Here is a 14,054-nt window from a genome sequence, read left to right as displayed (position 1 = left end):
TGAGCCACCCAGGTGCCCGTGCACTGCTGCTTTTTTTTATTAACTATACTAAAACAAATAGCATTTTAAAATCATTAATTGACTTTTGAAAAATATAATATCCAACCTTTTACACCCAATTTCTATACTGAGATTTTATAGTTTAAAAATTTCAAAGGAAAAATAATACTCCCAAAGATATTCAATGAAAAATTTACTCACAAGAACATCAAAAAATTGGAAGCAAGCCTACTGTAGCCAAGAGAAACAATTCCTACAATGGCAAAATAGTTAAGTAGATTTTGTATGTCAACTAAAGAAAACCTTATACGGACAACCATTTTAAAATGGAGATCATAAAAATTATAGCAACACATGGAAAAATGTTCATAGCATAATGTTAAATTATAAAGTAGGGCACAAAATTTTATTTATATCTCAATTATAATTATAGAAAGAATGATAAATACACAGGAGAAAAACATAAAAATATAAGAAGAGATGAAAAACCGGCAATAGAATTATATGTGAAATTGCACCTTTACTCTTGTAATGCTGTTGTTTGTGCAAGAATAACTTTTTCAATAATTTTCAAGATTCTAATTTTAAGATATTCTTTCTCTTTAAACAAACTCAGGTGAACATAATAGTGAATCAAAGGGATGATTATTTGCTTTGCAAAAGCATTTTTCACATAATAATTTTAAATATGTACCATTCCTACTATATTTGAAGTTAAAAAGCTAAAATCCATAAACACAACTTTTGGAAACCACAGCTTGAGAATAAATCAAAATAATTTTTTATAATGTTTAAGTTTTCAATTGTTTTTAAGGTAAAATTCTTCTGACAAATCAATCCCTAATCTAAATAGGTTCTACTGGATAAGCTTTGCCTTGTGAATGAATACTCACACTATTTATACAACCTCAAACTAAACAAAATTATTTCAAAACAATAAAGAAATTTCTTTTCTTCTGTTTTGGTAGAACTGGAATGCTAAAGATGCTCTTATTTTTATATTATCAAAATTTTTAGAACACAGATTAGGAAATATCACAAACTATAAAATTAGTTTACTGAAATCAATTCATTTAACATCAATAAACTTACACAATTTTTTTTAAATAAAAATCAACAATGTGTCTTTTTAAAAAAAAATTGTAATGTTTATTTTTGAGAAAGAGAAAGAGACACACAGCATGAGTGGGGGAGGGGCAGAGAGAGAGGAAGACACAGAATCAGAAGCAAGCTCCAGGCTCCATGCTGTCAGAACAGAGCCCAACGTCAGATTTGAACCCATGAACTGCGAGATCATGCCCTGAGATGAACTCAGACACTCAACTGACTAAGCCACCCAGAAACCCCTACACAAATTCTTAAATATATACTTATATTTGAAACTAAACACAATACCATGCAATCCAAGACTTTTTTCCATATTCACTTTGTACTGCCATTTTCTCTTTTAAAAAAATGTATCATCTAAGTAGATTTTAACACATGAATAGTACTAGAAAGACCGCTGTTCTGGTCCCAGCGCCATCTCTAATTCACTGTTTAATTTACCTCTATATCTTAATTTCTGACACTATACTACTTGTCTCTATCTCACAAAAATCATATTACACTAAATAAGAAGCTATACAAGAAAATAAAGATGCCAAGGTTTTTCTTTATGTATTGAAAACAAAAGATTCTGACTAGTTCAAACGGACAATATATCCATTTTTCTAAGTTAATTATTTTCAAATGCAATAAATTCACAATAACGAAGATGTACTGGTTTTCAATTCTATTACATATGTAGGATACCTTGTTTCTACAGAGAAAGGCCAGCAGAGTGCACCACTGTTCCTGTTTACCTCCTCCTCCAATAACCGGGGCTCTTTCATAACCAAGGACATTAACAAATCTTGCTGCTTGCCTTGGAGTATCCAAAAGCCTCCCAGCTCGAAGTGGTTTAATATAGGAACAGACTGGTCTATTTATCCCATTTTCATCCTGGGGGAAGAGGGGAAAACACTGTAATGACAGATTAATCATCCCCAATTTTAACACTTTCTTAGAACATATTAATGTGGGATGAAAGAATTCTGGACACCACCACTTATTGAATGCTTACCCTGCATCCAGCACCAGGAAGCTGAGGGCTGTGCATGTAATTTTTCTTTTAGTCCTCTTAACATCTCTTACTGTTTTCATTTTATAAATGAAGAAACTGAAGCTACAGGTGTTATGGAATAGAGCTGGGATTTAAACCCTGAGCTGTCTGACTCCAAAGCTTGTGACAATAAGAACTTGAACTCTCGTGATTCAGCAATCTCACTACTGGATATATATCTGAAGCAACTGAAATCAGTATGTCAAAGAGACATCTGCACATCCATGTTCATTGCAGCATCACTCACAATATCCAAGGTATGGAAACAACTGAAATTTCCTTTAATGGATGAATCAGTAAAGAAAATGTGATATTACATATACAACAGAGTATCATTCAGCTATAAAAAAGGAGATCCTGCTATTTATGACAACATGGACATATCTGAAGAGTATTATGCCAAATGAAATAAGCCAAACAGAGCAAGACAAATCTTGTATGGTGGTTGTCACTTACATGTAGAACCTTAAAACAAAACAAATCAAAGGTTCATTTCAAGAAATAGAGAATAGAATGGTTGGGAAGAGGGAGGAATAGGGGAGATGTAGGCTAAAGGGTACAAATTTTTAGTTACAAGAAGAGTAAGTTCTGACGATCTAATGTATAGCATGATGAGTAGTTAATACAGTAAACTTGAACGTTGCTGAGAATAGACCTTGAGCATCCTCACCGCACAAAAGAAGAGTTTACTATGTGAGGTGATGGATGTGTTCATTATCTTAATTTTGGTAGTAATTCCACAACATATATGTATATCAAGTCATTATGTCATGCACTTTAAATATATACAATTATATGCGTCAAGTATCCTTCAATAAAACTAAAAAAAAAAAAAAGAACTCCTCTGAAAACAGAATAGGCAAGTGGGTAGGGGATGGAGAGGGGCTTAAGCCAAACTATTCTTTCATATTATCATACAGAATTTAATACTATGTATTCAAACAATAGCTTTTCTGATTTACTGACACAACAACAAATTATCATAGCTCATTTTGTTTGTTTCTGTTACACTTGGAGATCCACAGGAAACAATGATTTGTTAACCAAGTCAACTGAAAGCAGAGTTTTGAAAATCATTTTAGAAAAACATCTTACATTTCAAATACAGAATATATCCTAGGAGTTGAGCTAAAGAGCTACAATGCATACAAAAGTCTCTGATGACTGTCTACCACTATGCTTTTAGAGTTAATATTATAAAAGCCCACATTTCCCTTAACTTCTTGATTACTGAGATGACAAAGTCAAAGGTCTACTTTCTATTCAAAATTCAAAGACAACACTCTCTATTATGGCAAGGCTCCTCAGAAATAAGACCTAACTCAGCCAACAGAAACATCATCTGTTCAAATTATCAGAACTATAGATACCTTTTCTACACCACAAAAACATCACTTCTCCAATATAATCTCATACTTTAGCAATAAAAAAAAAATCCTATCTTTTTCATTTAATTATAATGAGAAAGTCCATGAATTCTTATATGATGCAGAGCAAAATGTTATGATTTCACTCATAAGTATAGTCCTCAACTCTAAAAGGCACTGATTTTTTTCCTTGTCCTCTCCCACCCCACTGTACCTCCTGGCTCAAACACATCCATGGTAGTCTCTAAGTCTCCATCTCCCCCATGCTATCTTAGGAATCAGAAAGAGACAGAATGAAGGGATCAGTTGAAACAAAACAAAACAAAACCTCAAATAGAATGAAGAACCAAAGACAGATAAGGAAAATAAGAGAGACAGGAAAAGGAAGGAGATTTAAGCATAGGGTATTTCAAGGTACTCCTTTTTTTTTTTTAATGTTTATTTATTTTGAGAGAACTCATTTTTTTTTTAATGTTTATTTATTTATTTTGAGAGAGAGAACAAGCATGCACGTGGGGGTGGGGGGACGCACAGAGAGTGGAGACAGAGAGACAGAGAATCCTAAGCAGGCTCTGTACTGTCAGCACAGAGCCCCACATGGGACTCAATCCCACAAACCCTGAGATCATGACCTAAGCCAAAACTAAGAGTCTGACTCTCAAGTAAATGAGCCACCCAGGCACCCCACAAGGTACTCATTTTTAAAACAGAAAATCATGATTCTAATTTTAGAGACAAGTAGAAAACTACTACTTGAATTTCTTTTACGTTAACTCATTAACTCAGTATTATTGTTAATCTAGTGTAGTATGAGAATATTAAATCCTGAAATCACAATCTCAACATTAAAAAGATAATCTCAATCCTCAAGTGATTTATAACATTTTCCTAAAATTTAATGGCCTCAAAGATCAACTTCTATAACTTTTTAAAAATTTCTTGCACTAGAAAATTTAAAAGCTATGATTAAGTGAATTACTATTGTACTGTAGCAAAACAAGCAAGGGAGGGAGAAAAAGTACAATGATTATTAAATGTAATGACTCTGAGGATTCCACAGATGTTTGGTTAGGATAAAGGTAATTAACTGTGTTCCTGAGTAAGCCATTTAGTCCTATTCTTACAACTCCACTAATAGGGAAGGCATGAGCACCTAAAAAGTGGATGCATTTGCCCTAAATCAATCATCAATAGTAGCAGCTTAGAATACAAATATATCCTATGTTTCATTACAGCAATATTTCCTATAAATGTCCCCATAAACTAAATGTCTTGAGGGGCGCCTGGGTGGCGCAGTCGGTTAAGCGTCCGACTTCAGCCAGGTCATGATCTCGCGGTCCGTGAGTTCGAGCCCCACGTCGGGCTCTGGGCTGATGGCTCGGAGCCTGGAGCCTGTTTCCGATTCTGTGTCTCCCTCTCTCTCTGCCCCTCCCCCGTTCATGCTCTGTCTCTCTCTGTCCCAAAAATAAATAAAAAACGTTGAAAAATTTTTTAAAAATTTCAATATTTCAGCTTCTAAACCTGCACTGTCCACTAAGAATTAAGAATTTCCACTAAGAATGCCACCAACCCTATGTGGCTATTTAAATTTTAATTAAAATTAAGTAAGATTTAAAATTCAGTTCTTTATTGCATCGACCACATTCTGCATGCTCAATAGCACACTGGCTACCATACTGGACAGCAGAGAACATTTCCATCACTCCAGAAGGATAGTACTGTTGTAAACTATTTCTTCTTGTGTCTGAAAGCAATGGAAATTCATTTTCAGACCATGTATAATTTAATATTATATATTATGTTATATTTAAATATAATTTAATTATATTATATAATAATATTCTTTTGTTTAAAACTATAGTTTTTGTGATTGGATTGACTGCCTTAAGTAACTGGTGCTCCTTAATTTCCTATCTAATCAAATATAGAAAGCAGCAGCAAAAAACACTTCTGGGGAATAGTAGTAAGATAAACAGTTTATTTACTCTCTCTATATAGAGAGAGGTGGTCCCATCAAACTAAAAAAGCACTAGGCAAAAGTGCAACTTAATAAAGTCTCCAAGACTGAGTTGCTGTTTGATCTTAGGAAAGATTCTTCATTCCTTTATCCCTTATACTGCTTATTTTTACAAAAGTGGCAATGCCTGACAAATTGACAATCTCATATGGTTACCATGAAACTAATGACCTATGTGGTTCAAATATTCTTACAATGAATTTTAAGAGATGAGAACTTGTTTAAGTAATATTTTCTGCATGAAAATCCCCATTCCCTGATTTGCTTAACTGCATATCTCAACCTCTTCCTCCTCCTCTTTCATTTGTCATTTCTTTGATCCACTTCCTCACCCACCCAGTCTTCTTCTGGTCCCAGATTCCACATGACAATGAATCTCACCTCAGACTAAATAGACAGTAAAGAGCCAGTTATATTTTGACTGGTTTCTCTCCACCCCATCCTGATGTCACTGCCACCTCACCTGCCCAAACAATGTACAGACAATGCTATCAGAAAGTGAGAAACCTTTTCCCTCATTTCCACCACTCATCAACTAGGCTCTCCCATTCCTAAGCTCCTCATCTAGAAATTGAACCACTCTTAGTCCATCCCAGGGTAAAGCTAGACAAATGCACAGGATTTGAGATATGTTACTCAAAATAACACCATACTACACTCATATAAAAGCATCTATAAAACACTGAATACATATAAAATATTTGAATGGTTCCTCAGAATTACACAAATTAAGGATCTGATCATATATTTTATGCTGATTTGTTAATGAGAGAAAAGGGGCATGGGATACAAGAAAAAACAGAGGCAGAGATATATAATTGAAATGATGCAGTTAAATATGACTAGTTTCTGCACATGAAAACTAATACCACAAAGTATCCTAGTAGTTAATCATTTAGTACTAAGTATCAGTCAGGGACACACTCCAAGTTAAACAAAATGGGTTTTCATCTGTTTTAAATCAAATACATTAAAAAAGGTTTTAAAAAGGAATTGAAAATGAAAACCAAATTAAAACAAAGATGTTATGTTACTCACCTACTTAGTAAAAGAGAGTATCACAAAATCAGCATTCTATTTTTACAAATAAACTTCCATTTGTCTGGAATAAATACATTTTACAAATTCAACTTTATACATATATGAAATTTACATACATGAAACTTACATATATATGAACTTTACATATACAACAGTAAATCTCAAATACAGATGTGAACCTTTCTGAATGCAATTTACAAACCTGTGCAAAAATCTTAACCAGCCGGGAGTTGTGTGAGGGTCGAATCTGCAAATATTCTCTCCACCACTGCTTAGCATATACAAGAAATAATCGTTCTTTCTCTGCAGTTTTCTGACGTTCCAAAGCAAGCTTGAAATTTAAAAAATATATTTTTTCAATTTCTATTTCTTCTCCTTAATTAAATACCGTAACAATTCTACATACTGCTCCCCATCTCTACCACTACCCTAATCTAAACCACCACCATCGTCATCATTTGTAAGAGCCCCTGACTTCCCAGTTTAATTTTTCTTTGAGAGAGAGCATGTGCATGTGCACATACACACACGTGTGTGTACCAGCTTGGAGGGGTAGAGAGAGGAGGAGAGAGAATTCCAAGTAGGCTCTACACTGTCAGTGCAGAGCCCGACACGGGGCTCCATCTCAAGTGTGAGATGACCTGAGCCAAAACCAAGAGTTGGCACTCAACTGAGCCACCCAGAAGCCCCTGACTTCCCTGTTTCTGCATACCCTCTCTACAATATATGGTCTACATATATTAGTCAGTGATCTTTATTCTCCCAAGACAAAAATTTAATAATCATATTGTCATTCTCTTGCTTAAAACTAATAAATGATAATTTTCTAAGAAAACACTGTCTAGGATCAACAGGTATATATACAACTATGAAAACAAATACACAAAGAAAAGAAATTCAGAATTATTTACCTGTGTGTTCACTACTTCTTGAGATAATGTTTGATTGAGTGGTGGGTACATCTCAAGTTTTATATTTAAAATTCCCACAGAAACTTTTGATTCTGTGCCTATAAATATAAATATTTAGAACTTCAGAGGTTTCAAAACTATGTATACTTAGTCAACCAAAGTCCAACCAAAATAATTTAAGAATTTTGTGTTTCCACTTACATGAAATAGGTAATATTCAACATCACCTTTAATATTCATATTATTTGAGCCAGATCAAATTAGTTTTTATTTTGCACAAAGGCCTTTATCTAATTATAAGATTACCTATTTTCTGACCTTCCTAATCACATTTTAAGGGACTTTTGGGATCTAATTGATTTGGGATTCTTAATTTTTAATCTCATTAAATGTACGCCAACCACATTTACATTAAAAACAAAGTCAAAACAACTGTTAAAATCTCACTCTCAGAAAATATTTATACTCTTTGTTATCCAAAGTAATTCCCATTTATTTCTTCCCATTTTTCACATCACCTGTGAGTACAAATTTTCAATCCTTGCTTGGATTTAAGGAATCAGAAAACAAATACACTTTATACCAGAACTATTTACTATTTCACTGGTGAATCACTTGTTTCTTGGTCATTATTATGATAATCATGTTAGGCCTATATTTGAAGACAAATAATGGGTATCTCTTTTGAAAATAAATATCCCACATAAATTTTTTTCCCCAAACATTCTGGGTCTGACTTACCAAAATCTAAAGTACTAAAGCTATACTGTCCACAAGCCAGGTTTGATTCTGTGACTTAGTTTCAATACCAAACTAATTCCCTTACAGGTTATGCATAAAATACTGGCAGGTTTCATTTTGTTTTTCACTGTTATTAGCAAATACAGTATGTATTACACATCAAGTACGAAAGAGTCCAAGGAGACAATGGTAAGACAGGCACCACCTCTGTCCTCAAAGAGTACTATTCACTCACTGATCCTGTCAATGAGCAAGTTAACACCTCTTTGAGTCCCACATTCCCACATGTAACAGGATGGAAGACTATCAACTCCACATCTGAATTACTGCTGTAGGAAGACACTAGTACTAATGGGGATGCACCGAACATTAGAGTGTGCTGAACTATAAGATTTTTGCATATGCATACATGCATGTGTGTGAAAAATCTTAATTTTCTTTACAGCCTTACATATTATCAGATCGATATGGAGAGGAGAAAAAAGCTATCAAAATTTCTCTATTCATTTCCCATAAAAATTTTTTTCCTTAAGACAAGGTCAGATTGACTGTGAAGTTCTATAGTCATAGCACACTTCAAGACATTTCCTAAGACTGTAATACTGGAGTCCAACTGTAATTCTAATGAAATTTTTACATGTTTCCTTCTTGGGTTATAAAGGCATTCGGAAAACATAAAATGTATTTACAAACAAACTGGTTACAAAAAGGTAACAGTGATTAGTTATCATACCTACACCCATAAGTTCCACAGTAAGACTGGTCACTCCATTTTCTGAGCCCAAAACTGATCGCCATTCAAGAAAATAGGATGCTACTAAAGTAGTCTCACCAAATATGTCTGTTTTGATTAGCACCATATGAACTGGATCGCTTATTGATAACATTGTTGTTGAATCAGCCATTCTAGTTCCATCACCTGGCAACATAAACCAAACAAATGCACCACATTACATATTCCATTATGGCCAACATAGAACAGTTCTATTGCAAAGAATACTAATAATAAACTTACATAAAACCAAATGAAATAATTCGGTAATGCCTCAGAAAGTATGCAACAAATAATTAAAAAAGTACTATCCCAAATTTGTCACTAACTTTTGAGAAAACTAGAATAATTGTGATGAGTCATCTAGTTACTCAATGCATATCAGGGTTTTTCATCCCTAAGAGATAAGTCTGTTCTTTAAAAGTACTTAACTAGGGACGCCTGGGTGGCTCAGTTAGTTGAGCATCCAATTCTTGATATCAGTTTGGGTCATGATCTCTCAGTTCATGAATTTGCAGCCCACATCAAGCTCTGCATTCACAGCACAGAGCCTGCTTGGGATTCTGTCTCCCTTTCTCTCTGCCCCACCCCTGTGTGCACACACACACTCTCTCTCAAAAATAAATAAGATAAACTTAAAAAAAAAAATTAACAAAAGCACTTAACTAAAATCTACCATAATAAAAAGCCTTCAAATATGTCAACATTAACCCCTAAACTACCTTTATCCCTAAACCTCCAGAAATAATCACTGTATTATATACACAAAACTGAAAGATTGGCACCTTGGAGCCAGCATGTGAAGCCATTAACAGCCTAATTAAGGCAACATTTTTCATGAGGGGAAAAAATTTTTTTCATAGTGTATTAACCATCTTAGGTAATCTAAAATTCTAAAGGTATAATTCTGTAACTTTGCTAAGTTTGCTAACCAAAACATAAAATACATTTACAGAAGCTATGTAAAATAATTATAGGAATCAACTATCACAACTTTAAAATTATGAGAATTATAGATTCCCATCTAAACTTTTTTTATTTTTGTAAGTTATGTAACATCATAAATCTAGCCATCTTTTATAAATGAGTAGAATCATGGCTCATCCTCCAATATGTCCTCAGCACTTGCCTAGTATTGTATAATGCACCGAATAGGCATTTAAGTGTTTATTACAAAAGAAGCAACCATTAAAGCAGTAAAAAAATAATCTTCAAGGAAAACTAAGTAGCAGAAAATAAAGTAAGAAGGCGGGTGGAAGTAGATTTTATAAAAAAGAGGGGAGAAAAAAACACCTAGGGAGATTTACTCATTTTAAATCTCTCATTACAGCAAAAGTCTTATGGTTGTTCTGCAATAAAACCTAACAAAGATTTACTCAATTAAATGACAATTTATTATTGCTTCTTACCCAAGCTTTCTCTGTGTACTTCAAGTAAAAAGCCATCATGAAAATCTGGTTCACAGGCACACGGAACAGGTTTAGAACGAAAACGTTGGTTTCGAAAATGTAAACATAAAGTAAAGGTTGAACAAACTTGTCCCGGTAAAGGCTCAGGTTCTTGTAGATGTTCCAAGAAAGCTTTTCCACCCAAAACCTGAAGGTAAAGATACCTCCGTGTTGGATCAATATTAGCTGTAAAGTGTAGCAATATATATGAGGAAACTGCCAAATAACTTAAGGAATGTGATCAAGACAATAGGAAATAATAACTTGACAGAAATAAAATCAAAGACTAAATAAAGAAAAAGTAACACATTTACTGTATACCAGGACCATTTGCAACCAGGGAAGAATAGATACATAATAAAATATTTTTATCTGAGTTTATATGCTGGCTACTCTCTCCCAGCTAGAAAGGAGTCAGAGCCAATGCTTAAGAAATCTACTTTTTAGTTGCTTATCCAACACTCCTTCACCTTCACAAACTCAGACGAATATCAGCTCAGCAAGTATACTTGTTAAGTAATTACCATTAAGACTGTACAGTGTTTATAAAATACATTATTAAAACATGAGCAACAGGTGATCCTGTTTTTGCTTCCACTCTGCTACATGTTAAATCTTCTGACATAATACACACTTCATGCAAAACAGAATCTAAGTTTTTTTGGATGATTAATCATAAAAATATTAGTATTTCATTTCAGAAAGAAAAAATGTTTTCTATCAAATACCAAACACTATAGCACATCAATATGTAGTACTATCCAAAATGAAATCAATGTTAAAAAGAAATACACATACTTTTTTTTAACAAGGTTGATTGTCTATCAGTGAAACAAACAGGTTGTTTTGGAGAGGAAGGGAGTTCTTGATCAACACTGTCCTACAAAGGCAGAAAAAAATGAAAACAAATTAGAAAACAAAAAATATAACTAAGCAAGGGAATGGCAACAATGGAACTAAGTAAATAGTATAAAGCCCCCCTCAAGGAAACTTTTCCCAGCCTAGTTAAATAATTACATAATTAAAATAATGAAAAGTCTGCAAAAAAGGTGGTGTTACTGGTCACTCCTGAAGTTTGATAAGTAATTAAACAGCCTTCAACCAATGTCCACAGAATGCTAAAAACAAATTCTTAATGTCTTAAACAAGGGTAAACTTTTTCTAAACCTAACATTTGCCTTATGATTCTACCATGAACTAATTTTAACAAGGAAATGACATTCACATAGCAGAAGCTGTTACTGGGTCAATTTTTAAACAAATGGGTTAATAAACCTCAAAAACCAAAAAAAGAGGCTATATTAAAAAATTATTCCCTGATGTATTATGCAGTCCATCCAATTTTTACATTATAATACCCAGATATTGAGGTCACAGTTTCTCATTATTGCCTCATTTTCAAAAGACCTACTTACTAATTTGTGCACTGAGAGACTATCATCCCATTACTGACCTATTTGTATGAAGAGATTTGAAGGTTCTTATGCAATCATTTTTTTAAAGAAATTGATAATTTGTTAATCACAGACAATGGAGTTCCAAAAGAATGTAATAAAAAAATATGCCTAATCAAAAACGTTATAGAACAATACTAGTGAAAAAGAACTAAGTTATGGTGACCTAATTTAACTAAAATATGTATAAAGTTACAGAACCAGAGAATAACAACAGAAAATTCTGTAGAGAGAGCAATATGGTATGTAACTCCAATCTCACTGATACATAATCCTACTTGCTATTTTTCAAGGGTAGAGTTAGCTTATATTTGAAGTAAAGATAGTATTAGGTAAAATGATCTTATTCATTTTTTAACACTTTATTTCATTTATTTAATGTTTTAAAATTTAAAGATTTTACTTTTTAAGAAATCTCTATACCCAATGTGAGACTCCAAACCACAAGAGTTGCATGCTCTACCGACTGAGCCAGCCAGCCACTCCCAAATTCTCATTTTAAAGTGGTTTTCCTAAAAAGAGGCCCCAAATATGGACCCTATAAGTGGCATTAAGCATGAGAACATACTCTCAAAATCTTTCCCCTAAAAGATTACTCACAGTAACAAAATTAAGTTCTTTCATCACATCATCAATGATTCCCCGACGTCTAAGGGCTTTGATCAAATCTTCAGTTGATAACTGTTGTTGATCAGGTGCCAATTCTTCCCGTATTGTCTCAGCAAGGATTTCTCTTATTCTGCCATGGACATCCATCTACGTAGAAAACTCGAATTACCATTTACATTACAAAGTCATCAAACATTGCCAATCAGCTAATTTCTTTCTAAAACACCCAAAGGAAAAAAAAATGATGGGAGAGTAGATAGATAAAATTCAGAAAGGCTTCTCAAGATAATAGTAAATGTAAAATTGTTACCAGAATTCAATAAGAATAAAGGTTAAGATTTTTAAAAGGAAGAAAACCAAAAAAAAATTTAGGATGATTTTTTTTTTTTTTAGTACAAATTCTAGGAATAATTTCAGCTGGTTATCTGCCACCTTTGTTATCAGTTCCCCACAAATAACACTCAACCAAAGCAGACCTTTTGAAAGACAATTGTTGTGTAATCAAAAGAATACAAACTTGGAGAACCTCAAAGTCTGCTTATTAGATGTGACCCTGAGTTAACTTATTCACCCTTTATGAATCTGGAAAAAAAATGCCCTGCCAAGACCATATTGTGAGGCTTAGCCAAAAAATGCTGAACACTGAGCAGAAAGCCTGGCAAGTGTACAATAAACCGTAGCTTTTATTATTTCAGATTACTGCATTCAGTTGAGCACCTCAACAATGTTCTCCTTGAGCTTCGAAACATCACAAACGCTTTTCGTTGCAAGTCCTTCAGTAACTTCCCTTTCATGACTTCTTTAAGAATTGCTGATTTGGTTCAACTTGAAAGACTCTAGTTTCACCCTTAAAGTAATTCCAATTCCAGACCTCTGAATATACACCTGCTCCAAACACAACTTGTACTCGATCTGATCTCCAGAAACCGCGGGATGAATGCTTCGTTCTCACAGCTGTGCTATCACTCTCCCACGTTCCGTCACCTCAAACTCTCACTAGCACTTGCCGGCATTGTTGTCTTTCAGCGAGGCTAGAGAGCGGCCCCGGCTGGACACCCGGAGACGGCCCAGCCGTGCTCTGCGCCCCAGAGCCTGCGCTCGTGTCCCCGGCAAACAGGCGCCGCCGTCGGTCGGGCCTCGGGATGCCAGGTCGGGCGCTCAGGACCAAAGGCGGGCGGAGAGGCCCGGTCTCGCCCGGCGCCCGCGGCCCTCACCTTGCTCAGCTGCTGGTGGATGAGCTGCTTCAGCTCCGAGGCTTTCTCCGGCGGCAGCGACATGCTGGGGCCAGCGCCTCACCGCGCTTCTCCCCGCCTTGGGCGCTCCCCGGCCAGCCCCGGAGTGCCAGACGCGGCAGAGCAGAGCCGGCGCGACCGCCGGCCTCGCGCAGCTCCCGGGGGGCGCGACGCCGCGTCAGGCCGGGCTGGGCGGGAGCCGAAGCGGCGGCTGCGGCGGCGGCTGCGGCTCTCAACTGTTGCTTTCAAACGGCGCGGACTACCAAGCCTCGGGCTGCCCCCAGCCCTGCCTGACCACCTCCACCTGCCGCTCCCCTCC

General features: G+C 35.3%; 1 protein-coding gene across 4 annotated transcripts in view; it reads right to left on the bottom strand.

Moving 5' to 3' along the window:
* Positions 1 to 13,831, bottom strand: part of CEP76 (centrosomal protein 76) — a 34,407-nt gene extending 20,576 nt beyond the window's left edge. For 2 of the 4 annotated variants that reach the window (XM_043559434.1, XM_043559433.1), the window contains exons 1-8: positions 13,718 to 13,831; positions 12,495 to 12,650; positions 11,239 to 11,320; positions 10,402 to 10,626; positions 8,954 to 9,139; positions 7,480 to 7,577; positions 6,771 to 6,899; positions 1,795 to 1,983 (exon numbers count right to left, since the gene is read on the bottom strand). In XM_043559434.1, coding sequence (XP_043415369.1) covers positions 1,795 to 1,983; positions 6,771 to 6,899; positions 7,480 to 7,577; positions 8,954 to 9,139; positions 10,402 to 10,626; positions 11,239 to 11,320; positions 12,495 to 12,650; positions 13,718 to 13,780 — 1,128 coding nt within the window. In that variant the 5' untranslated portion in view covers positions 13,781 to 13,831. Of the gene's footprint in view, positions 1 to 1,794; positions 1,984 to 6,770; positions 6,900 to 7,479; positions 7,578 to 8,953; positions 9,140 to 10,401; positions 10,627 to 11,238; positions 11,321 to 12,494; positions 12,651 to 13,220; positions 13,631 to 13,717 lie in introns of those variants that run through there. The other 2 variants (XM_043559435.1, XM_043559436.1) reach the window with 2 other exon arrangements.
* Positions 13,832 to 14,054: the final 223 nt, after the last annotated feature.

This window comes from Prionailurus bengalensis, chromosome D3 (assembly GCF_016509475.1).
Source record: "Prionailurus bengalensis isolate Pbe53 chromosome D3, Fcat_Pben_1.1_paternal_pri, whole genome shotgun sequence".
NCBI classification, from domain to species: domain Eukaryota; kingdom Metazoa; phylum Chordata; class Mammalia; order Carnivora; family Felidae; genus Prionailurus; species Prionailurus bengalensis.
This window is presented reverse-complemented; position numbering and strand designations above follow the sequence as displayed.